Source organism: Globicephala melas, chromosome 2 (assembly GCF_963455315.2).
Source record: "Globicephala melas chromosome 2, mGloMel1.2, whole genome shotgun sequence".
Lineage (NCBI taxonomy): Eukaryota > Metazoa > Chordata > Mammalia > Artiodactyla > Delphinidae > Globicephala > Globicephala melas.
The window spans coordinates 70,272,854-70,298,432 of NC_083315.2; the positions used below are offsets into that span (position 1 = coordinate 70,272,854).

Genomic DNA, 25,579 nt, shown 5'->3' on the forward strand with positions numbered 1-25,579 from the left:
TCTAATCATGCCTAATCCTTTCTAAATATTTTTCTCTCTATAATCTCCCCCAAACCCATCTTTTTCCTCCTCCATCTCAACTAACATTTTATTCTAAACCTTGGTTATTTCCTTTAGTATGATATCCCCCTCTGCCCCACCCAAATACAGTGACTTTCAAACGCATAGATATCTGTAGCCAAATTAAACTATAGTATTTGATGGTCCCTGCAATGTCGACCTTACCTAAATTTTCTTCTCTCGCATCTTTCCCTCCCAATCTTCCCTTTCACTTCAGTGTTACCTGCTTTATGTTTAGATTTAAGCTTTCATTCCATACACTACCAACTCCCTTACCCTCCCTCAGTATTTTCCCTGTAGCACTAGTCACTTGTTTAACAGCAAAAAATATTCCTTACTTGTTCATCCCTATCTGTACTTTTTCCCCATTCTCCAAAAATTAAAACATGCAGCATGGCTCAATTATTTTCTCGTCCTAAAATTTAATGTGGGTTTACCTCCTTTTAAAAATTCTAACTTTAGAAACACTTGTTTCCTTCCTATTTCCAGCCTGTGCCTCATGCCCTCTCTAATTATAAAAGGAAAAATACCAGTCCACTAAGACAAAATCTTCAAATTATTTTCAATGGCTCCTAATCAGATAAAAAATAAGCCACAAAACTGAGCATCCATCACCCCCAACACATTTACACATTTGTACTAATTATATATGCAAGTAAATCTAAATTAATATGCATATAGTATAAAAAAAGAAAAATTTTAGAAGAATGAGCTAGAGATGAAATAAACTTTTTAAATGTCTTCATACCATTATTAAACTAGTATCTCAAAATACAATATATACATAGGGTGAGGTTTGACATTAATGATAATGGATATAAATTCATACTTCACACAGTCTCAAACTTTTTGTCCAATTTATCAGATCTGATTAGTCTGTGTTTTTATTAGATAGCCAATATTTTTACTTTGTAATGTATTTGATGAGCTCAGAGTAGGAGTGTATGTCAGCTTACCTTTTCCTTGTTCACCAGTATTTGTCTTACTATTGTTACTGTTATTATCTTGGAGGACTTTTTCTCATAAAAAAATCTTTTAAAATGTGTATCCATTTGAAGAGGGTTGATTCTTGGTAAAATTAAATAAACCCATGTAACTAGGCAGACAAAAACCGTTAACATACTGCACAATGCTAAAAGTGAACAAGGGAGAGGACGCCACACGTGAAGCTGATTCAGGACACTCCGTGTGTGGTTCATGACACATAACCACCTAGTCTACAGACCACTGGCAGTAGGTATTTTAAATATTTGCCAATGATTTTATATTTGCCAGATAAAAAGTTTTAATAAAAGCTCTGCTATTTTCCTTCCCTACCTTCAAGTGCATTATTTTAGAGACCACTGCACTAAAGACTAGGTTCCTAACATACAGCTGGTTCTCAATGAATATTTATGTATTGAATAAAAGCAACATATCCGCTATTTTGATTTTTTTGGATGTTGTGCACATTATGTTCGAGGACCATCATGTTCATCAGACTCTGCCTCCAGGAAAACTTTTGAAGGTAAAAATTTGAGGGGGAAAGGAACTGTTTACAATGTCAAGTTTTCTTCACAAAGGATCCATATCTTTGCTTTGTATCTTTCTGTAATACTTATTCCTAGATTTAGTTTATAGTTTTGGTCATTATGTTGAATGTTTGTTTTTTTGTTTGGTCATTTCCATTTTTAACTAATGACTGCTAATGAAGAGAAAGCTATTAGTTTTTGCATATTTATTATGTATGACCATCTCAAAATTAATTAGTAATTCTACTTGTTGTTTTCTACTAAAGTCCCCCTAAGTTTTCTCAGCATTATATAATTTGAAAGCAGAAATAATTTGTTCTTTTCTAATATTTATACCAACAATTTATTCTGTCTTATTTCAATGGATAGAACAGCCAAAGCAATGTTTAATAATAGTGATGATGATGTAAATGATGATAGGAAGTATTTGTCTTGTTTCTGATATTAATGGAAATAGCTTTAGTATTTCATCAATTTGCATATGTTGTTTGCTTTCTTTGGGGGGAACTATCATATTTTAATAGTTTCCTTTTATTTCAATGTTATTAGTTTTTTAAAAATCAGAAATGGCTTATTTATAAATGTATTTTTGCTTCTAATGATACAATCATCTGGGATTCCCTTTAAAATGAATATGTTGGCAGACTAGTGAAATTAACTCAGTAATTATATAATTTTTCTTTTTGACACATTTTACTGGGTTAGATTTGCTTTAAGTTATACTTATTTACAACTATTTTAGTTAGTGAAATTGACTTATTTTCTTTTTGGAGTTTCTATCAGATTTTTGTCTTAAGGTTTTTAAAGTTTCATAATATTAATATACTCAATGTTAAATTTTAAGTGTGAGGCTACACTGTCTGATATAGTAGCTACCAGTACATGTGGCAATTTAAACATAATCATTAAAATAAAATAAAACATTCAATTCCTCAGTCCCACTAGCCACTTTTAATTGCTCAACTGCTACCATTATATGGTGCAGGTGTCACACTCAAAACAAAGAAGATCTCTCTCTCTTTCTCAGCTTTAAAATTCTAAAGCTTTTTCCATTCCTGTTGTAAGTGCTATTGAAGCTACCCAAGTCATAAGTCTCCACATCATATTCTTGAAGCACTAAGACAATATTCCCAGACCAAATCATTCTTCACCCACGTGAAACAAGAAGCAATCATCATACAAACGAACCTGAAATTTTTTACGCAACAGTAAAGGAACAAGTCCTTTAATCTACTGGCTATAAGGCAATCTTTATACAGTAAGTCATGTATAATACTAATACCAAAGAAACAAAATCAAAAAACTATAATGCAAAAAGTACCCCTCTCAAGAAAGGGCAATGGCAAATCGATCATTAAGTTTTAAATTCCTTTTCATTCCCTTGTATAATAGATAACATCATAATACGACACCTAAACTTTGACCTCCAGCTTTATTATAAATGACAGATATAGTTAGAGAAAACAAAAAACAAAAGAAAACAAAAAAAGCTGGTATTCCAGTGACTTCATCTATTTCAAACCAAGAAAAGTTAAATCCAAAGAACTCTTTTAGAAAGCAAGCTTATTTTTAAATTCTCTTTTATTCAATTCTAATGCGCGGCCATCAACTAAGCCAATTTTGGAAAATTAGAATACTTGCAGAGAAAACTCATTTCCTTTGTTAAAAGCAGAAAAGTACCAGCTTATTAAGAAGGAGCCTTTTGTTTTCAGACCACATGCTAAAAAGTTTCTTTTTAATAAAACTTCAAAATACTGTTTTTGAATCAACAAAATTCTTCCTGTTCTCTAATCTTTACAACACTGAAAATTTGTGCCCCAAAAGTTTATAAGGATAGTCAACAAAAGATCTTCCCCTTTTTAATTTTAAATCACAACTGCCTTTGAAAATGATTCAGCATCCATTTAAACCCACAAATAAAAGCTTTATTTTTATTAGTTTTAATTAAAACTGCTATTTATTATAGGTGTTTAAAATCTAAAATACAAGTCTTTCTTCTAGACAAATGAATTGACTCACATTTCATAATATTTCTTTGTTTGAAGGAGTGCTTTAAAACACTACTCTACCAGGAAGGAAAAATTCTAGTAATTTAGTTTTAATACTCCTTTCATACTTTTGAATTCTCAGAAATTCAGCTATTGTTGATAAGTTGACAAGACTGTGTCAGATGTCAAAAGTTATATGTTCAGTATTTTAAATCTATTAACTCCAAATGTCTATCTACATAATAAGTCAAATAAAAGTTCCTAATTTTAGGGCTTCCCTGGTGGCGCAGTGGTTGAGAGTCCGCCTGCCGATGCAGAGGACACGGGTTCGTTCCCTGGTCCAGGAAGATCCCACGTGCCGCGGAGCGGCTGGGCCCGTGAGCCATGGCCACTGAGCCTGCGCGTCCGGAGCCTGTGCTCCGCAACGAGAGAGGCCACAACAGTGAGAGGCCCGCGTACCGCAAAAATAATAATAAAAAAAAAAGTTCCTAATTTTAATCTTTGTTTCTTCTCAATCAATTTTACTCTTTTTTTTGATACAATAATGTATACCACATACAATTCCATTTGTATTAACTGGGGGAGGGAATTTGGGGTAGGAGGAAAGGAAATATTACTGAACACACACACAATAATCTGAACACCTGCCCTTGTGTGAAAATCTTAAGATTTTCATTTTTATTAAAATCTTCATTTGTCTCCTAAAGGAGTGTGTTTGTGTCAAAACAAAATGATTCTCTCCCTCTTTTGAAATAATGACCCGTTTTATGTTCTGCTTGGTTAATATGTGCTTCTCCTGAACGCCCAGTTTATATCAGAAGTGAAAGGACCTGCTCTGCAAGGGTGTCCCTCTCGGGAGGTAAATGGAATAGCTCACATAGGCTGTGATTTGAGTCTTTTTCAGGAAAAGGGTTCTGCAGCTCTTCAGTCCTCCAAAAGTATCAGGAGGGCACAATAGTATAGATTTGGTATAACCTTCCCCATTTTTGGAAAATAGTTAACAAAATTCAGTCTTTCAAACATCTACTGCTTACTCGGCACCAGACACTGAGTACTGTGGACAATACAAAGATCTGACATGGTTCCTGCAGTCCCCAAGGACATTTACAAATAACTAACATGCAGCAGGAAATTATAAGTATCCCAAGGACTGTGAGTTTAGGGGAGATTACATCCAGCTACAATTGGAGTTACTTGGGGGAGGGGGGAGTGCTCAATGATAACCTCATAAAGGATATGCAAAGACAGGACAAAGGCAGGGACTCTTGGAAAAGGGAAAGTAAGGATAGAAAAACTGTAAGCCTCGGAGCATGTTTCAACTTCTTCAGAGGACAGAGCACATGGAAAAGCCGCCTTAACATTAGCTATAGTCAAAATAGTTTGACTACAAGCATAATAATTAATAATCAAATAGGTTAAACCTAACACACCTCTAAAGTAAACCAATTAGTGTAACCACAAGAAATTTATATACAAGGAAAATCTACAAACTGAAGTGAAATTACTAAGGTGCACTGGAAAATAACACACACACACACCACATACAGAAGAAGAAATCCTTTTTTGTTTCTTAATCATAGTGAGGTGTGGGGAAAATGTTAATTTAAACTACAGCTTCATCAGCTTACTACTAGCACAGTTTCCTTTTAGGCTGTCAGTATAATGCTACAGGATGATTCCCTGGCATTTTGTTCTAAACCCACAAATGAGATGGTTATGTGACCAGCTGCAGCTCCCTTCCTGCATTTCAGAAGCTCTCGGAGTCCACACACTTGCGGCTCTGTATAACTTCACACAAAAGACTGGCAACTGGCCAAGAAACCCCTGCCACGGTGTATATTCCCCCAAGGTCCAAGATCTGCCATTTAATTCCAATTCAGCCATGAAATGACTTGTACTTTAGCATACTATACCAATATAAAGCAAATTAAATTCCAGTTCTAGTTAATAAAGGTATTCCTCTAAAATGCAATATACAAAGACATTAAAGTATATAGTCTATATTTTTAAAGAGACCTACGAATATAATTCCACTCCATTAGGAAAATTCCAAGATAATTCTTTAAATTTCCTCAAAGAGTTACTATTTCCTCATAATCATACCAACAGTGAGAAAACCCACTGCACACAGAGATTTAATTGTATTTCCAAATTTCCCCATTAAATATTTCATGCACATTGCTAACTAAAAATCAAGAAGAATGAATGTTTTCAACATCTGGTGCATACAGGTTGACATGACTTGCAATGATGACTGTGAGACAGATACCTCAAGAATGATCTTAATTCCTGCTGTTTAAAGAGAAATACTTACAACCTTACAGAAACACATGGTTCTGTCAATTAGATAGCTGTGTCATTCTAGTATATAAGTGTCCTCAGGGAAAGGGGGGGAAACTAATGAAAACACTTTAACAGCTTGGCTAATACTTAATTTTTGTAGGAAGGGGTGTTTTATGAGAGCAAATAATAATAAACTCAGCACTAGGCTCAGAAAATCTTCCCAAGATTTTCACTTTTACTGATGTCTTCATGTACCTCTAGCTTGTCTCTCTTCCATGTCCGGACATCTTCCACACAAAGGATCACTGAAATACTAGTGATCTACAGGACTAAACCTTACAATGTTTTATTCAATAGCCACAGTGTAATAATGTTAAACCTGTAAAAATGTAAACTTGGTAGGCCACTGACCTTTTTTTCTTCCTTTTGATGGGACACCTTTCTACAATACAATAAGCAGCTAAGGACAATGTAGAAAGGATTAGCACACAACTTCAGTAGAAAGTGTGAATCAAAAGCAATATTTGGACTTTAAATCCCCATCCCTGCCCACTATTGCCTTCATGTAACATTCGAGGGCTATATGGCAAAAACAAAAACAAAAATAAAAGGGCTCCTTTAAATGGCTTTTTTTTTTCCTTTCAATGTCAGAAACCTTTTGAATTCAGTAAAATGATTAAAACCATAAAGAATTATTCATAATTTACTAGTCAAGGAAAGAAATTTGCTTCACGCCAAAGTTAAAACTGTAAAATACACTGACTCTGAGCATACCGAATGGATATGGATTGTTAAACATCACTTGTAACCTGAATAACCTGTTCAAAGTAGTCAGAAAAATTCTTACTTTATTGTCGTTTACATGAAACAGACATGTATAGTATATTACAAAGAGAGAACAGGGCTTCCAATACCCTTTTAAAGGATGTGACACTTAAAAAAAAATTAGCTTGAAAGGCTACACACAAAATTCTTGATGTTTATCTACAGAGTAGAAGAGGAGAGTGGAACTGTGTTGGGACAGGGGAGACTGTCAAAATAATTTTTTAAACAAAGAAGTTAAAGATTATATAACAAAACCTTAACTGGACAGTAGGAATGTGGGTTTTATCATATTATAATAATATTATCATATTATTCTTCAATTAAAAACAAAAAAGAAAAGGAATTATAATGAACAACAACAAATACTTTTCATTTCCCTGAAGCTTAGAGGGATGGGAAAGAAGAGGAGACCTAGAGGTTGAAAGGGCAATTTAAATTTACATCTGAATGAATAAGGACAAGCATTCCTGATAGCCCCCAGTCCTCTGCGAATTCCAACAGGACTAAAAGGCAGTAATGGCAGTCCCCACTGGCTTAGAGACTGGGGGGAGGGGAAAGAGTGAGGAAGACGAGAAAACGCCTGCACACACATAGTAAACGAATGGCATTTTCAGATAATATTAATACTTACCAGTATGTACTGTAGCTACTGCAATCCATACACACTGTGTGCTGAGCTTTTTCTTGCTTTTCTGATTTCTTATGGTTGGTTAAGGGTATTTGTGCATCTTCATAATGTTTTTTTGCATGGCCATTCACATACCTTACAAAAATCAAATGAAAATGTATTTTCATCTAAATATTGCTTGGGAAGTTAAAGTAGCAGGAGATGATAATAAAATTAGATGGTTATCAAATCAGAATAAGAAAGAATTCCTTCTAATAAAGAGCATTCAATCCTGTAAGAGCATTCATCACTTAGTGATTTATTAAGCTGAGTACTTAAAATATGCTTTTTTGCAATCAAATACAGTCAACTTATTATTGTACACAAGACTAGGACCAGGCAAGGAAAGGTGTTATCTATGCAAACCAGTTTCAATATCATTGAGATTATCACTTATCAACTCCTTTGCTGATAATTTTGCTATATAGCCTTTTTCTTTTTTTTAAGTTTTCTTAGGCTGCTAACTCCCAACTCAGCTATTATCAAAGACAAGCTTTGCAAACTAAATTACTCAATCACTGCCCACAGGGCCATAGGCTCTGCTTAGGTTGCTGCTTAATATAAAACATGAGAGTCAGATATGGAAACAGGATAATCTCCCATCTCTTTCTCATCAATATGGCTTCATATTTTTCATTTGAATGCCTGAATAATCACTCCACTAATATGGAAATAGGTTTGTTTAAAAGAAATCCAAACAAAACAGAAATTATCTTAAGCTTATATAAACTGTAATTTCTTACTACATGGGCAAAGATAATCAAAGGCTGACTACAGTCAGAAAAATTTTCTAACACTTTCCAACTCAGATTTAATAAATCATTTTATCACAAAAAGCAAAATGAAACTGACATAAGGGTTCATCTACACCTTCACCTAAATACTGTACAACGCCATAACTGACCACTACTTGAAGACCCTCATAAAACAAAAACGTCCCGGTTCCTAGAAAGCTGCCAATTTATAGAAGGTAAGGCCTAATTGTAAACTCAGAACAGTCAAAACAAATGTCGGTTAAATAGTGCCAAAGTAAACCTTCTCAGAGAGTTAAGGTGACATTTTTGTCATGATGTGCCTTAACTGTACAAGGAGCAACACTTACCTTGGGGAAAGTAGGCTAGTTTGTGATAAGTAAGGAGGATCAACTCCAAGCCTGGCCTCTCTACCCCAGGAAACCTGGAAGCATCAGAGGTACTACTAATCTCAACTCAGAGTTTGATCACGTTTTCCCCCCTTTTTTTCACTGTAATAAACATAACCAAGACTTGTGTGTAGGGTCTTCTGTTCACAAAAGTGGACTAAACTGAATTTTTAATTCCATTGTATATATGGCTGAGTTAAAATAAAAATAATGATTAAGAGTATAAACTCAGGGCTTCCCTGGTGGCACAGTGGTTAAGAGTCTGCCTGCCGATGCAGGGGACACGGGTTCGTGCCCTGGTCCGGGAAGATCCCACATGCCGTGGAGCGGCTGGGCCCGTGAGCCATGGCCACTGAGGCTGCACATCCGGAGCCTGTGCTCCGCAATGGAAGAGGCCACAACAGTGAGAGGCCCGCGTACCGCAAAAAAAAAAAAAAAAAAAAAAAAAGGTATAAACTCAAAAATTAGACAGCCTGGGTTTTAGCAGGCGTTATCACATAATGGCCTGGTGAGCTTGGGTGAGTTACTTAACCTCCCTACTTCTGTTTTCTCGTCGATAAAACAGAGATAATAGTACTTATATCTCATGGGTTGTTAGGTGATTAAATAATCCATGGCTCAGAATGCATGAATGAATGAATAGTACATATAGTTCCTTTAGCCACCATACTGTAGCCTCCAAATGTACTAGATATTTCCATGGTTACTGTAATAAATGTCAGTGATAAAGTAAGAAGTGTATTACTGCTAACATTAAGATTAGCAATGTTTTGGCTAATATTCAAATACATGTCAGAAGTTAACAGTCATGTATAAACTACCACATAAAAATAAATATTTCCCTCATCTAGTTTTAGATTTTAACCAATTTGGTCTAAAAAGGAAAAGTGTCCATATACATGTCACAGATTTTTTAACAACAATCACAAAAAATAGGAAAAATAAAAGGGATGGTGTCATGAAGACCAATACAATATATAACTCAAATATACTACTGATAAAGTACATTTCCTAGTTTGAAAGAATATTCCGTTTAAGACTCCCCTAAAGACAAGTGGTCTAAATTACTGAGAAAATCGTCATTCTTGGCAATCAACACCCAGGATTACATGGCAAAAGAAAATTAGCCAATCAGCTATGTAAAATGAAGATCCAAATGCAGGTTACTCTCATTATCTGTGTAATCTACTTAATTATATTTCTCTGAAACCATGTCAGATTTCCAAATTTAAGATTGCTTACAATTGGAAACATACTACCTACAGAGCCTAGAAAATTTTCAATTTATTTTTCCAATACCTACTTAGAGAACTGTTTGTTGCTTGCTGTTAAGAACACTAATGTCTCCACTTTTTGAGAGTATGTCAGGTCTTTTTGTTGACATATGACCTTCCAGATTTAGGCTGTAAAGCACTATGAGACAACTGGAGGATAGAACTATATAAATTTTATTGCATTATAATTCTCACCTCTCAAAATCTAGGAGAGGAATCTGTCTCTTCAAGTGCAGAATTTAAGTGCTTCTACTTTTCTTCTTTTTTAAAAAAAATGTTATCTGTACAAAGTATTTTCAGGTTCCCCAAATCCTAGAGATTTCAAAACCACAATAACCACAATTAAGATATGCAGTTAACATTTTCCAAAAGTACTCTTAAGTGTACATGGAAAAATAGACTCAATTCCAGGACTGAAAATGTGAAAAATCAAAAGTTAACTGAACAAAGATGCTCTCTTCATGCAATGAGGGTTTACGAGTAACGATGGGGAAACTGTCCAAATAAATACAATATAGATTTCAGCCTGTGTGACTCAGTATGATTTCCCACCTCCTTGCTGCTAAGCTACTAACTTCTGAAGTAAATTCAAAGCAGATTTTCTAAGCTAAAAGAGCCACAGAAATAAATGTGCTACTACCAGACACACAAAGTTTGATATTTATTTGAGTTTGTGCTAGAAGAAAGAGTTACTAAAGTATTTAAGTAACATCATTTTGAAGCCAAGAACTGGGAGGAAATGCTCAGGCTTGAACTGGGTTTGGGAGTGTTAAGTTCCTAGAATGCAAAAATGTCTTAACGGAACAATGATATATTTGGTACATCTTAGCATAAATAATGAACTCCACAGTGAGACCATTTTTGAGGGAATTCCTTTATCTGTTTTGTTTTCAGAAGAATGATGTGATATCTGGGATTTGATTCAAAAGTCAATAAAGGTAGGGAAGAGTAGGTAACAGGTGAAACAAAATTGGCCACATGTCAATCAAATATTACTAGTAGATTGTCTTGATCATCAAATTAATTCTTCTGAGTATCAATATAAAGGGGTTTTCCCCCCTAGATTTTCCTCAGTTCCATCACTGAACAAAGGGATTCTATTAGGAGAGGGAAGAAGCCCTACAGAGAATTACGTACACGCTATAATTAAACAATGGTGCTCAATAAATCCAAATCAATAAAACTTTGACATAAAGCTTAAAGGTAAACTGAAAAAAGCAAGTTGGGTAGTGAAGTAATAAGCATGTCACCTACCTTCCACAGTGGACACTTGAACAAGTCAAACAGACCCAGGGGCTTTTGTTGGACCGGCACACTAATAAAAAGAAAAATACACAATATGCCAATTGTATCACGTTATTTCCCAGTTTCTCCCCTAATCTGTAATACCACATCCTGTGATTAAGTTACAAATTCCATGGCTGCTTAGGTGTACTGAAATCACAAATCCTTGCTTTGTGAGTGCATTTACACAAAACGGCTGCCTAATTAACGTTATACTGAAAGAATCTAAACGCATGTCCACAACAACTGCTCATATTAATTGCGGACTCAACTCAAATAGTTTAACCACAGGTTAAACACTTTTCTCCTTTATTACTTATTCCTTTTTTTTTTTTTCAACAGTCTCTGACAAGTTAAGGACAGTCTATTTTCTCATCAAAAGCATTTTTAAGGGAATTCCCTGGCAGTCCAGTGGTTAAGACTCCACGTTCCCAATGCAGGGGGCACGGGTTCCATCCCTGGTTGGGGAACTAAGATCCCACATGCCGCATGGCGCAGCCAAAAAATAAATAAAAAGACAAAACATTAAAAAAAAAAAGATTTTATAAAAACCATTTTTAAGTCTAATTTTTAAATCACATGTCTTTACCATACAGATCATATTATACTAGTATAAATGACAACTCTTTTAGTTTACTTAGTGAGAGGCATAACCTAAGGATACAATTCGGAAGACTAAGCCCAGTTCTTCCCAAATTAATGTCTCAAATGCATTAAATATAATTCTAAATATGATAACTGCATGTAGTTCTTGCTGAGGGTATAATCAGGACATTAATTACTTTAGTTTGAGTAATATAGGGACACGGCAGGCAAAAAGGGGTATGAAAACTTCTAAAATACTGATTACAATCTTGCTTGCTGTTTACTTATTCAATTTTAAGCCCAATAAACATAACAATGATTTTAAAAGGGAAGGGATATAAAAATCACCTGGAACAAGCTTTTTCAAAACACATATGTTCTACTCAGGCAGAGACATCTACACTGGGGTGGGTACAGAAGGACAAAAGAACATGTCTATTTTGACAAAAGCAACTTCCCAGGTGACTCCCTAGTACAACCACTTGAGAACCACTAGTCAGCCTCCTAGGGGCCATGAGAGGGGCACCGCAGCACATCCACACACTCAGGATTATAATAAGTCCACTGCCTGGCACACAGTATATGCTCAATGAACAGTTGTTGAAACAAAGTTTAAATTTCTTAGTTTAAGATACCAAGCTCTTCCAAGATCTGATCCCTACTATGTTATATTGGTCCTGTCTAATCATACATCACAATCGGCCTTTCTCATTGTTAAGAAAAATTAGCCAAAACTGGAAATAAAGTGAATCAAGAACTATAAGCCCTTTCAATGTATAATAAAACACATTATTATCATGAATATCCCAAAGATATTTCATTATAATACCATTGTTTGACCTGCTGTTTACTATTGATCAGGACCCAAATTCTATGAAGTTACAAGTGAACTTGTAGATTTTTATTTGGTAGAGATAATATCTGTCTGGCAGACTCCAAGGCCTACGGTTTTACTACCCTGCAGGACATTAATGGTTTTATATCTAGCCTAGCAATTTACTTCAACATTCATTCTTCAGTGTCTGCATTCACTCAATTCCTCAAATGCTCTTGGAATCAGCTTTACCATCCTGCTGGTTCCCTTATTAATGAGTTAAATAAATCTTTGACATACATTCATTCTACATTTGGGAGGGGAGGAGAAGGCAAGGAAGAATAGGAGAGTACAGTGATATACTGCCCAAGGGTCTCTGCCTTTCTGCCCAGCACAGGGCTCTAACTATTTTTGAATGAGAAAACTTTCAGTGGTAAAAATCCCCTTCCAGTTAGCCAAGAGCCTTACCTTTCCTTAGGGCATTACATTAACTGCTAGGGCCACCCTGAAGGCATTTTAGTCTTTTACTCAGTTGGGTCCAATTTTATTATATGTGCATGTAAGTCACATGACAAAGGCGAATAAGAAGAACGCCAAACTGCTAACAGCAATTATTTTAGGCAAGTACATGAGAAGACTATTGTAAGGGGAAACTGTTGGCTTTTTATTTGTACACCCCTGTGGTATTTGATTTGTATCAACAAAAATATGACATTTTTATAGTTTGAAAAGAAAGTCCTATAGAGTATATTTTTAAAGGGAAAAATAAATTAGAACACAGTTTACCTGAAACAGATATTCCTGGTCTGCGATATAACTTGAAGGATTAAAAAACTACAAATATTATATAGTTTTATTCCTCCAGCAAACCTTTTTCTTTTAGTAAATACTAAGAAACACGGTACTCAATCTGGAAGAAGTTTAATATTAACCTGAAATAAGTAATTATGTTATAATAGTAAGTTTAGGCCCAAGTTTTTAGTCATTTACAGGTTTTTGTTTTTTGTGTAATTATGGGAAGATTTCCCCCCCTCCTTTGAATGAGGGAAAAAAAAAAAATCTAGAACAAAATCACTGTTACTTTGGTGTGTTTCCTACCAAACGTTCATTTTTCCCCCGATGGCCGTAAAGTGTGTGTATGGACAAAAAGTACATACAATTTTGTGATCTAATTTTTCCACTATCAGTATATTAAATGTGTTTCTTCATGTTACTGAATTAGAACAGTGTACTCTAAATCTAGTCTTATAAAATCTCAATTACCTCATAAAGTTTTATCAGTTTTTTAATTTCTTAATTGCAGATTTTCAAAAAGATACCCTAAGCCTGAGGGGAAGAAATGGGGAATAACTGCCTAATAGGTACAGGGTTTATTTTGGGGTGATGAAATGTCTTGGAACAAGATAGAGGTGGTAGTTGTAGGTGTACTAAATGCACTGAATTGAATTATTCACTTTAAAATGGTTAATTTGGGGAATTCCTTGGCAGTCCAGTGGTTGGGACTCGGTGCTTTCACTGCCAAGAGCCCAGGTTCGATCCCTGGTTGGGGAACTAAAGATCCCACAAGCCGCATGGCATGTACATAAATAAATAAATAAATAAATAATATTACGTTATGTGAATTATACCTTGATTAAATAAATAGGTTCTTAAGATAGGGATGAGGAGAAAGAATAAAAGGAAATAAAATAGTATTGACTTTCAAAAACATCGGAAAGAAGTGACTGTGCCTTTTACTAAATCTCAGAAAAGCCCTCACTTTCTAAGTTAAGAAATCAAATTTCTTTTATCACGAATATTTACAATAAGAAAGTTAAGACTTAACGTGTGATAAGACAGTTGGTCTTGGCTATTTAAATGACGGTACTCTCTGAGGGCTTAATAGTTTCACACCAGAAGAACATTTGAAGGCTAGGAAACTACAGAGAAAAGGGTATTATGGGGCATTCTGAAGCCACTTATTACACTGCTTTGGGGAATATTCACTCTGTGTATATATACCTTATCCAAATTATAAACCTTTAAAGTACCCAAGACAATTAGAAAATAGAAGGAAAAATACTGGCTTTAAATTAAACTCTCAATTATTGCTACAAATAGAACAGGTCATAGCATGAGTAAAAGAATACCTGCAGTAATCTTAAATTCATTTATTTTAATCACGTTAAGGGGACACACTTTATTATAAAAGGTAGTCTCAGTTTATAGACAGATGGGTTTCAAGTTTATCTGTAGGGTGAATACATTTCCCATGGAAACTGCATTAGAGGTTTGCAGGCTATTTTATAAAACTGTACAAAAAGCATAACAAAACGGATAGACTATATCGTGTGCGTGCATGTGTGTGTGTATAAAATAAAACCATACACAGTCAATAAAAATGTTTTTAAGCTATAAATATACTATCTATTCAGCAGAACATAAAAATATTAAAATGAAGGGTTTTTATTTTTTAAATCTTAAATGCCGGTACTTGAGAGAAAGAGGTTAATAAGGTTGGAAACTTGTAGGAGTTCAAAAAGATAAGTCTGAAAATTTATAAGGGCTCTTTTTATTATGCCTAATTACACTTCAAGGTGACATCATGGCAGGGAAGGCATGCAGTATATTTCTCACACTGTTACACGTGGCCGCAGCAGGGTCACTGGATGTCATAAACAGAAGTCTGCTCCTCTTTCACTCAGATTATGAAATTTCCTCAAAGTTACTCTCCTCCAGCAATCTGTCCCATACGCTTAGATTCTTCCAACCCCGAGCTCGCGTTTCCTCTCACAGCTCCTGGGCATCTCAGCCTGGGGGGCTGGTACTATCCAGCTCCCTTCACTCTCCTCCTGCTGCTGTAGCCTCAGAACTCTCCTCTGGCCCTGTCCTTACCCTCAGCCACGAGCTCTGCAAGTTGGCAGCAGCACCCCTTTGCGGGGAGTGGAGAATGTCGATCCTCTCCTAAGCTAGGGCCATTTCCCACAAGATAGAAGCTCTGACACAGGTTGGGCAAGGGAGACAGGTGAAGTAGGCCCAGCCTCTAAAACATGCTCGCATTCATGTCTTCTTCCTAAAGCCCCCAAAAGCCTTAACCCTCCTGGAAACTAGGAAGGGATAACTGATGGAGCACAAAGGCAGAGGGAAGGCATCCAACTGATCTACAAACCAAAGTGGTTTTACTCCCTGCTACTCCTATGCAGGAAAGAACAGTCTGCTCCTTTACCAAGAGACAAGAAGGGCAGAAAACTAGGGAGTTCTAGGGGACTTCCCTGGTGGCGCAGTGGTTAAGAATCCACCTGCCGGGCTTCCCTGGTGGCGCAGTGGTTGAGAGTCCGCCTGCCGATGCAGGGGACGCGGGTTCGTGCCCCGGTCCGGGAGGATCCCACATGCTGCGGAGCGGCTGGGCCCATGAGCCATGGCTGCTGAGCCTGCGCGTCCGGAGCCTGTGCTCCGCAAAGGGAGAGGCCACAACAGTGAGAGGCCCGCGTACGGCAAAAAAAAAAAAAAAGAATCCACCTGCCAATGCAGGGAACACAGGTTCAAGCCCTGGTCCGGGAAGATCCCACATGCTGCGGAGCAACTAAGCCCGTGAGCCACAACTACTGAAGCCCGCGCGCCTAGAGCCCGTGCTCTGCAACACGTGAAGCCACCGCAATGAGAAGCCCGGGCACCGCAACTAAGAGTAGCCCCCACTCGCCACAACTACAGAAAGCCCACGTGCAGCAACAAAGACCCAGTACAGCCAAAAATAAATAAATAAAATAAATGGAAAAAAAAAAGAAAACTAGGGAGTTCTGGGCTTAAAGGGGCCTATTTACACACGAATATCTAGGTTGTGTTCAGAAGGCAAAATGGTATCCACAGCGAATATAAATTTCTTCCCACTGATCTTCAATAGCCTTATTATTCACTACATAGAACCTAATAAGATAGAATACATTTGGTATTCAAGGCCCATCAACAATTCTCCTTAAGTTCTAAATTTTTTATAAAACACCATGCACTAGTGCTTACGATACAACTTGGTCACTGTCTCTACAGGCAAAATAGTTCAAGCACTCAGCACTGACAGGCAAGCCATTTATAGCGCATCCATTATTCAATAGTTGCTTCAACTGGCAGAGAGGCTCTTGAGCTTCTTAAGAATTCAGAAAGGTGAGGATCCAATGACTAGGATTCTAGTCCTGGCCCTATCATTACTAGCTATAGAACTGAGAACATCACTACTATTCTGAGTCTATGTCTTCACTGTAGAATAAAAACTAGGTGATGAGCATGTCCCCTCTAATTATAAAATTATTCAAAGAACACAAAGCAAAAAATAGATTAAATAATCATATAATTCCCTATAGATAAAATTCTTCCAACTCCACTCTCCTCCTAATTTTCTTAACAAAGAGATTAATTATTAGTGTAGTATAATTTTCTAAATCAACAACCTTCAGCTTTTTTTTCCTGCTCCCACAACTCTTGAGAGGCAAACACATTCCCAGCACATTGCCTGTCAGCAACAGCAGCTCACTGCAACAGCGAGGTCAGAAAGTGTGTGGAATCGCTGTTCAAAACCATGGTACAGCGGCTTCCCTAGTGGCGCAGTGGTTAAGAATCCGCCTGCCAATGCAGGGGACAGAGGTTCAAGCCCTGGTCCGGGAAGATCCCACATGCCGCAGAGCACCTAAGCCCGTGCGCCACAACTACTGAGCCTGCACTCTGGGGCCCACGAGCCACAACTACCGAAGCCCGTGCACCTAGAGCCCGTGCTCCACAACAAGAGAAGCCACTGCAGTGGGAAGCCCACGCGCCGCAACGAAGGGTAACCCTGCTCGCCGCAACTAGAGAAAGCCCATGTGCAGCAACAAAGACCCAACACAGCCAAAAATAAAATAAATTTATTTAAAAAAAAAACACTGTAGACAAACATGCTGCTCCAATAGTAAAACTCAGAATACCACCCCCTACCAACAACACACCGTTTTTAAAGTGCCACACTAAAAAACCAGCAACCCATAAGAAAATGTTCATAACGTGTTTTTTCAAAGAGCAGGTTCTTTATTTAATATTTATCTAGTCCATACCATGTGCCAAGCACTATTGCACTTTATTGTGCCACTTTATAAATATCACTTCATTTAATCCTCTACAGTCCAATGAGGTGTGTACCATTATTGGCCTGTTTTATAGATAAGGAAGCTGAGGCACAGAGAAGTTATATACCTTGCTAAGTTAGTTAAGTGACAGAACTGGAACTCAAACTCAGTATTTGAAGGTATGGACTGTTGCAGAGCAAGTCCAGAAGGTTGTCATTTTTGCTTTAGAAAGATTATGTACTATGTGTTTCTGTGTATACGTTATATACCTGTACATAAACTGCTTGAAGTCTAGAAGGGTACATAGTAACTGTTAACCGTCACGTAAAAAGAATGGGATGGGGCATTAGAGCCACGTGGACCTACTTTCAACTATACTGTCTGAATTTTTTCAGAAAGCGTTACTTCTTTTATAACAAAAATAAAGTTTAAATGTCTTAAATTTAAAGATACTGGTATTATAAAGTCCGGATGAAATAAACTTATTCTAAATTATTAAGCGTAAGTGGTAAGTGAAACCAAAATCCTAGATTACAACTCTACGGGTGTGTAAACATATGATCAATGAAAAATATTTGCAGCTGTTATTCAAAACACACACACACACACACACACACACACACACACACACACACACTCCATAGAAGTATCAATAGTAAAAGTGTTATTTCTCTCGAAATTGGAGGATAGGGCAGAATTATCATAAAAATTCTATAAATATTCCAGTACATATACAAGTAGAAATATACTCCAGGACTAACCCAGCTTACCCTCCAACTGATACATTCTTAGATGTTTAGAACAAGGCGTATAATCTTCTTTATACCATAACTGCTCTTTGAACCACATACTCATGAGCCTATTCTATGCTAAAAGTTCTGAAGCCTCTTCTATCTTCAACTTGAATCCTCTGAAATTACTGGGGGAAAAAGAGTGGTAAAGTCACATAAAGAAAACAGGAACTGAGCCTTCACGTAGTCCAGAAAAGAAGAAATCCAGCGATATTAAGCAACCGCCAGAGATGCCAGAGCAGCCTGAGCGTAGCCAAAATCACTGCCTGTGTTCCCATACCACCACCTCCCACCCCCGGCACTGCGGCTCATTCTGGGAGTGCACGCTGGGTTCCCAGGGAGCAGGGCAACAGGAGAATTCTCATACAAAGCAACAGGCAGCGCCCAGGGCTAAAGAAGTGAGCCCATGCAGAGCTCAGGAGACTGAGCGGAGGTCCAGATACTGAAGGAGGAGGAGACCAAGCATGAGCACCAAATCCAAACTGCTCAGAAGCGGCAGGCTGGGGCTCACAGAAGATCACGGAACCAAGAGTTCAGGGCCAAGGCAGGGAAGGCAGCTATGAAGTAAAGCTTACCTCAGTTGCCTTTCCGCTTTGCCCCATGAGAAGCTTTCCCACCTTCCTCCTCTGGCTTCAGTCCCATTCTTATTCAAGGCTGGCAGTCAGTTAATCTCTCCTGAGTCATTACATAAGTAAATTTCTGATCAGTTTTCTGATAAAGTCACAGTTCAGTATTTCTCACAACCATTCTCTCTCCTTTCTGCTTAATTGGCCCTATGATAGATTAAAGATGACCACTCCTCCCATTGAGAGGCAGGTCTATGTCCTCTTTCCTTGAATCTGGGCAGGCTCTGCAGTGCCTTGACTAACTGAAAATGGCAGAAGTGACTGCGTGCCAATTTGCAGGTCTGAGTTTTAAGAAATTGACAGCTGCTTCTTTTTATTGCTTGCTCTTGGGGAAGCCAGCCACCATGCGAGAAGCCTAATCACCCTGAGACCAACACACTGTGAGAAACCCAAAGGACACAGAGAGACCTTGCAGAATGTGACACCATGGGGGATGGGGGGATGGGGAGGGACAGAAACAGAGCAGGAGCAGAGGCACAAGACATGTGACTTAAGAAGCCATCATGGAAGTGGATGCTCCAGCTTCAGGTACGCCAGCTGAGACAGCCCCAGCCAAGCTCCTCCTGAATTCCTGACCCACAAGATGACAAGAAAAATAAAACGGTTGTTTTAAACCACTAAGATGTAAGATAGTTTGTTATGCAGCAATAGATAATCAGAACACTACTTGTAGAAGGAGGGGTATCAGCGATACAGCATCTACCGTTCACCCCTGTCAAATGACTCATGGGAATGACTGACATTGTTGTTTAGTAGAAGTGAGGATGAGACCCTTTGAGAGGTTCTACTCCATAGGAATCAAAAACTATCCAAAGACTAGACTATCCCCTCTGCAACAGGGGCAGTAAGACAGTAAGAACACTGCAGTCTGTCATCAACTAAGCTGCAATCATCCTTTGGACTGGCTCTTTCTGTATCCCATTAATAGTTTAAATCCAGGTGTGCTGTCATTACCATAAGACAACCTGATTCTTGAGCAAAACATCACTCCTAATATTGTCCTATATTGTAAAAAACGACCTTCAAAAATCTCAAAACCACTATTCCCGTATTCTACTCTAAATAATTCAATTCTTCTTTATCCAAGATAAATAAGGATTACCTGGTTCTCTTTAAGGGGCACCATCCTTGGCTCTCAGAGCCTAATCTTGAGACTGCTCTAGCCAACTTTCCTAATCTTTTTCACGTCAAGACATGCATGGAAAATGATAACATCTGTATGGTGCATGCACATAAACTGAAGAGTCATCGAAGGGCCAGAAGTGATCTGTTTGGAGGCTCCCGTCACCCTCAGGCTGAGGGGATCTGTTATCTCAATACATATGTAATCCTTTTATGGCCCTTCTGATGGAAAGCTATGTGGTCAATCTTTTTACCTGGTTATCTAGCAATGCAGGAGGAGGTCTCCCTTCTACTCCAATGCCCACTTGTTGGAACAAAAGACTGGAAGTCATCAACCAGCTGCATTATCTAGGAATCCAAGATGCTCCTCTGAGTTTATACTACTCACTAATGTGCTGAGACCTGTAGGAGAAAATGGATGCCCAAATCCTTATTTCTATCCTATGTATAACCGTCTTATCCTACTGCCATTCTATAACCCAAGGGAGCAGCCAGTTAACAGCAAGACACAGGAATCTAACATGAATTAAATTAAAAGAGAAAACTACTACAACAGCTGGGTCTGAGTACTTAGGTGGCAAAACAGCATTGACGAGTATGTAAAAGGAAAAGTCAACTGCTTAAAATGAACCTGAACGTAGACTAAAAATGTTTCCAAGGCCACTTCCAGCTCTCTGATTTCAAGGTTTCCCAGACAGAAATATAATTACAATAAAGTATTTCACTTCCACAGCCTTGAATGTATTTGTAAGATCACGGTAGATGGGAAGATAGGAGCAGGCAGACAAATAGTCTGAAGTATTATTATAAAATCACTTACACATTATTGCTCACATGATTAAAACGTTAAAACTTTTACTCTTCCTTGAAGATACCCAATAATACAAAAATATATTTGTACAAGGCTGTTAGTTGCAGCATTATCTGAAACTGCAAAATACTGGAAACAACCTAAATGCCCAAAGTTAGGAGAATGTTTGAATTCACTGTGACACATCACAAATGGAGTACTATGAAGCTGTTAAAAAATAATAAGTAAAATTTCTACAAACATGGAGTGATATCCAGAACTACTAAATGATAGAAGCAAATTCCAAAAGAGTATACTTAGTTTGCTACCTTTTGTGAGAGAAAATAAGAAAATACTCATGTACCTGCTTTTTTTTTTTTTTATAAAAAGAAACAGGAAGGATATATAAAAATAATTGGTTGTCTACATGGGGTAGATAGGAATGAGTAGAAGGGTTAGGTAGTAACACTTCTTGGTATGGCTTTAACTTTTGGAACCATACTCATGTTTTATATACTCAAAAAGTAAAATAAAATCAGCAAGGATGAGGTGGAAAAAAATCTAAAATGGAAGGCTTCCCTGGTGGCGCAGTGGTTGAGAGTCCGCCTGCCGATGCAGGGGACGGGGGTTCATGCCCCGGTCCGGGAGGATCCCACATGCCGCAGAGCGGCTGGGCCCGTGAGCCATGGCCGCTGAGCCTGCGCGTCCGGAGCCTGTGCTCCACAACGGGAGAGGCCACAGCAGTGAGAGGCCCGTGTACCGCAAAAAAAAAAAAAAAAAAAAAAATCTAAAATGGAAATCAAACTGAAACAAACGAAGCTAACTGTAAATCAAATAAATCAGTGTATTAAAAGACGGAAGGAAAGGGAAGGAAATAACCCAAACAACTTTTGAACATAACACTTCATATTTTGTGAGTATACAGACAAAAAGAAACTGTAAACAAATAGTGAACTCTAGTCATAAGGAGTTTTCTTTGCAATGTTATGGGTTAGCAGTTTAGAACCACTTTCTCTGATTATGGCATGGGGCAAACAAGTACATATGCTGAGATAATGGGAACCAGATTCTCTCTGTTAGAGAAGAGCATTACAAATACAGAAAGGGCAAGACTAGATCTGTAGTGCTGAACTGGAATTAAAGGTATCAAAATGAACTCATGGTTACACACACACATACACACACACACACAAATATAGACATGTTTATTTATTTATATATGTTTATATTTCTTAGCTCCTATTTGCTGAGAGATCTTAGTTTATAAACCTTATTCCCCACTAAGGAATGATGGCTACTTGGAGAAATGGCTGATTCCAGGACTGGGGCAGCCTGAGTACAAGATGAGCCTGGAGCACCTTGCCATGCCAGAAAGTAAGAAAGGGCTCCAAGAACAATAGGGGCATGTCAAAATTATGGCCTAAGGAGGCTCCCACTAGCCAAATCTAAGACAATTTGAGCTTCAAAATAAATAACAGAATGTCACAAAATAAAATAAAAATCTATGAGTCCATGTTAATAAAATAAATGAATAAACAAGTGGGTGAGAAAGGAAAGCTCTTCCTTGTATATACTTAGAAGAAATAAGTTAGAAAATCAACATCTTGCAACCATCCTAGTAATAACTGATTCAGTCAAGAATCATCAATGGATGCTAAATTACTAGATGAAAGTTTGATGAGGAATAAGACATCTATACACAAAATCTCAAAGCATCTCCTACAAAATAATAACAAAGGGAAAATAGTAACTTTACAATAAATAACCTTGCAAATATCACCTAAATAATCAAAGTTAACATCACCAAAATGAGACAAACCAACCTCATACACCTCTTGATATGATGCCCTGAGAATACACATTGCTTCTGCAGTGTTCCTACAAAAACAATGCACAGCCTGAATCTAATCATAAGGAAACAACAGAAAAACTCAAACTGAAGTACACTCTATAATTAGCCTGCTTTCTTCAAAAATACCAAGATGTGAAAGACAAAGACAGGATAAGGAACTGTTCCAGACTGAAGGAGACTATACAGTTATCACAACTAAGTGAAATGCATGATCCTGGATTAGATGTGGGGGGCAGAAAAGGGAAATAGCTACATTATATGAAGCACATTATTGGGACAACTGGAGAAATCTAAGAATGGAATGTGCATTCAATAATACTATTATCTCAGTTATTAAATGTCCTGATTTTGACCAATACTCTGTGCTTAGTGAAAAGAAAGTCTTTGTGCTTGGGGAAAAAAAAAATAAAGTATTTCTGGATGAAGGAGCATTATTAGGTCTGCAAATTACTTGGTGGCAGGGTGCGGGGGAGGTGCATAAAAAGAAGGTTCAAACGTGTAACACAAATGTAGCAAAATGTTAACAACCGATGAATCTAGGTAAAGAGTTCATGGGAATTTCTGTACTATTCTTAGCAATGTTTCTTTTTTTTTTCTTTTTTTTTTTTTTTTTTGCGGTATGCGGGCCTCTCACTGTTGGGGCCCCTCCCGTTGCAGAGCACAGGCTCCGTGTGCGCAGGCTCAGCGGCCATGGCTCACGGGCCCAGCCGCTCCGCGGCATGTGGGATCTTCCCGGACCGGGGCACGAACCCGTGTCCCCTGCATTGGCAGGCAGACTCCCAACCACTGCGCCACTAGGGAAGCTCAGCAATGTTTCTTTAAGTGTGAAATTATATCAAAATAAAAAGGCTTTCGGAGATTAAAAAAATTTTATTCTTTACTTCCAATTAAGAACATTTTTTTAAATTACTAAAACACAAGGGAAAAGGTTAAATTACCATTGTGCAGAGCCAAACAGTACTATAAACCTGGCAGTAACTTCCCTTTCTTGATGGATGATAAATTAATCCAGTAATAGTATTACAAGATATTAATTGCAGTGGTCCAAGTGACCTTACAACTTTTTCTTTCAATGTTTCTTTTATATATCCAAACTCGGGCTTGTATTTGGCTTCCCAAGCAGAGTCAAACCCCCAGGCTTATCTGCTCTCTCTGCTGACTCAGGTAATAGCGACAATATTTTGCTCTGTTCATTAGGGAAGATAAATCTGAGTTTGAACTTTTACTCAAAAACAGTACTGCAAAATTTCAGTTTTAGTGATTTAACTCTCTGGACGATGACTAATAAGATCCATTTCTGATGGGGCAAAGCATTGTTTTGCCCTAAAAGCTGGATTTTAAATATCTCATTTAAAAATAAACACCAAATTAAGCATGGCAGACCAATTTCTCTCTTACCTCCTCTCCATCCTAACATCTCACTAAAATGACAATAAAGAAATTAAATCGACATGAACTCACAAAGATCATTTGAGACAAGCACATTTCAACACATTTTTGGGAGTCAGGAAGAAGCTGGAGGAGCAGTACTGATCTTAGTAGCATGAAGGAAGCTACAGCCTAAGTGCCAGCAGAGAAGAGTGCACACAGAAGGCAGCTCTGGGCTCAGGGACACTGGGCACAGCAGACAGCAAAGGTAAGGGTGGCACTGCAAACAAGGGGTCAAGGGCTGCAAGGAACAACAGACTCATGGAACTTACTACATCCTGATGTAGAAGAAGAAGAAGAAGGTGGCCTGCCCACAACCTTACAGTGAAGCCCACTACAGACAAGCCTCGCTCACTCACAGAGCTTTTTAGTGCCTCACTCTCACATGAAAAAATAGACAAAGATAAAACAAGATCCTTGAAGAAAAACTCTAGTCTGAGAGAATCATTTTGAAAAGAAAAAGAGGAACTCAGAGGAACAGAAACAACCTCAAAACAAACAAACTCTAAAATCCAGGAGTAAAGAGAGAAGATACTATAAAACAACAAACAGCAACAGGATGTATGAAAAAGCAATGGTCAGAAAAATGAGAAAAAGCTCTTGAAAATTAAAAATATTATTAACAAAATTCAATAGAAGGGTGGAAGGGAAAAAAAAAAAAAAACACCTAGGGAATACCTCAGGAACTAGAACCAAAAGGCAAAGAAATAAAAAGATAAGAAAATTACAGGTTCTACCCACAGTGCTCAACATTCAATTAATAGGAGTTGTACAAAGAAAAAAGTACAAACTAGGAGATTTAAGTATGGGAGGATGAGGGTACTCTCAAATGTTTAGATTGAAAAGTCCCCTGAGTACCAATTGCAATCATTGTTGCTTTTGTTGTGGTCATCCATTTACAATGCTTGGTGTCAGTGTATTTATCTCTTGTAAAAATAAAATACAGTGTGTGTGTGGAAAAAAAAAAAAGTTCCTTGAGTACCCATCACTAGAAAAAAACCCAAAACTAACCATGCCAAGACACATCATTCTGAAATTCCAGAACACCAAGGATAAAAGGAATATCCTAAAAGCTTCCAGGAGAAAGAATAAAAAGATATATATGAAGGAACAGTAATCAAAAAGGCATCAGGTTTCTCAACAACACTGGAAGCCTAAAAACAAAGGAATACTGCTTTCAAAATTCTAAGAGAAAAATCTTTTCTAACAGTCTATAGTCACCCAAGCAGTCAAGTATACAGGTAGAATAAAAGTGTCTGACTTGCGTGGGATCAAAAATTTGCCTCTCCTGAGACGGGAGCTAGATGATGTACCCCAGCAAAATGGTCTAATAAACCAAGGAAGAGAAAGACCTGGGATCCAGGAAATGAGAGATCTAATACAAAAGAACAGCAAGGGAATCACAGGATAAAAACTGTCAGAGTAGGCCTAGAGAACAGTCAGTTCAGATGGGAGCGAGAGAGCTCTGG

General features: G+C 37.6%; 1 protein-coding gene across 5 annotated transcripts in view; it reads right to left on the bottom strand.

The window, feature by feature from the left end:
- Nucleotides 1–25,579, bottom strand: part of USP3 (ubiquitin specific peptidase 3) — a 214,254-nt gene that overhangs the window by 56,642 nt on the left and 132,033 nt on the right. For 3 of the 5 annotated variants that reach the window (XM_030878932.3, XM_030878930.3, XM_070044901.1), the window contains 2 exons: nucleotides 11,004–11,064; nucleotides 7,299–7,430 (listed from right to left, as the gene is read on the bottom strand). In XM_030878932.3, the coding sequence (XP_030734792.1) occupies nucleotides 7,299–7,327 (29 nt within the window). In that variant the 5' untranslated portion in view covers nucleotides 7,328–7,430; nucleotides 11,004–11,064. Of the gene's footprint in view, nucleotides 1–7,298; nucleotides 7,431–9,944; nucleotides 10,062–11,003; nucleotides 11,065–25,579 lie in introns of all 5 variants that reach the window. The other 2 variants (XM_060294158.2, XM_060294159.1) reach the window with 2 other exon arrangements.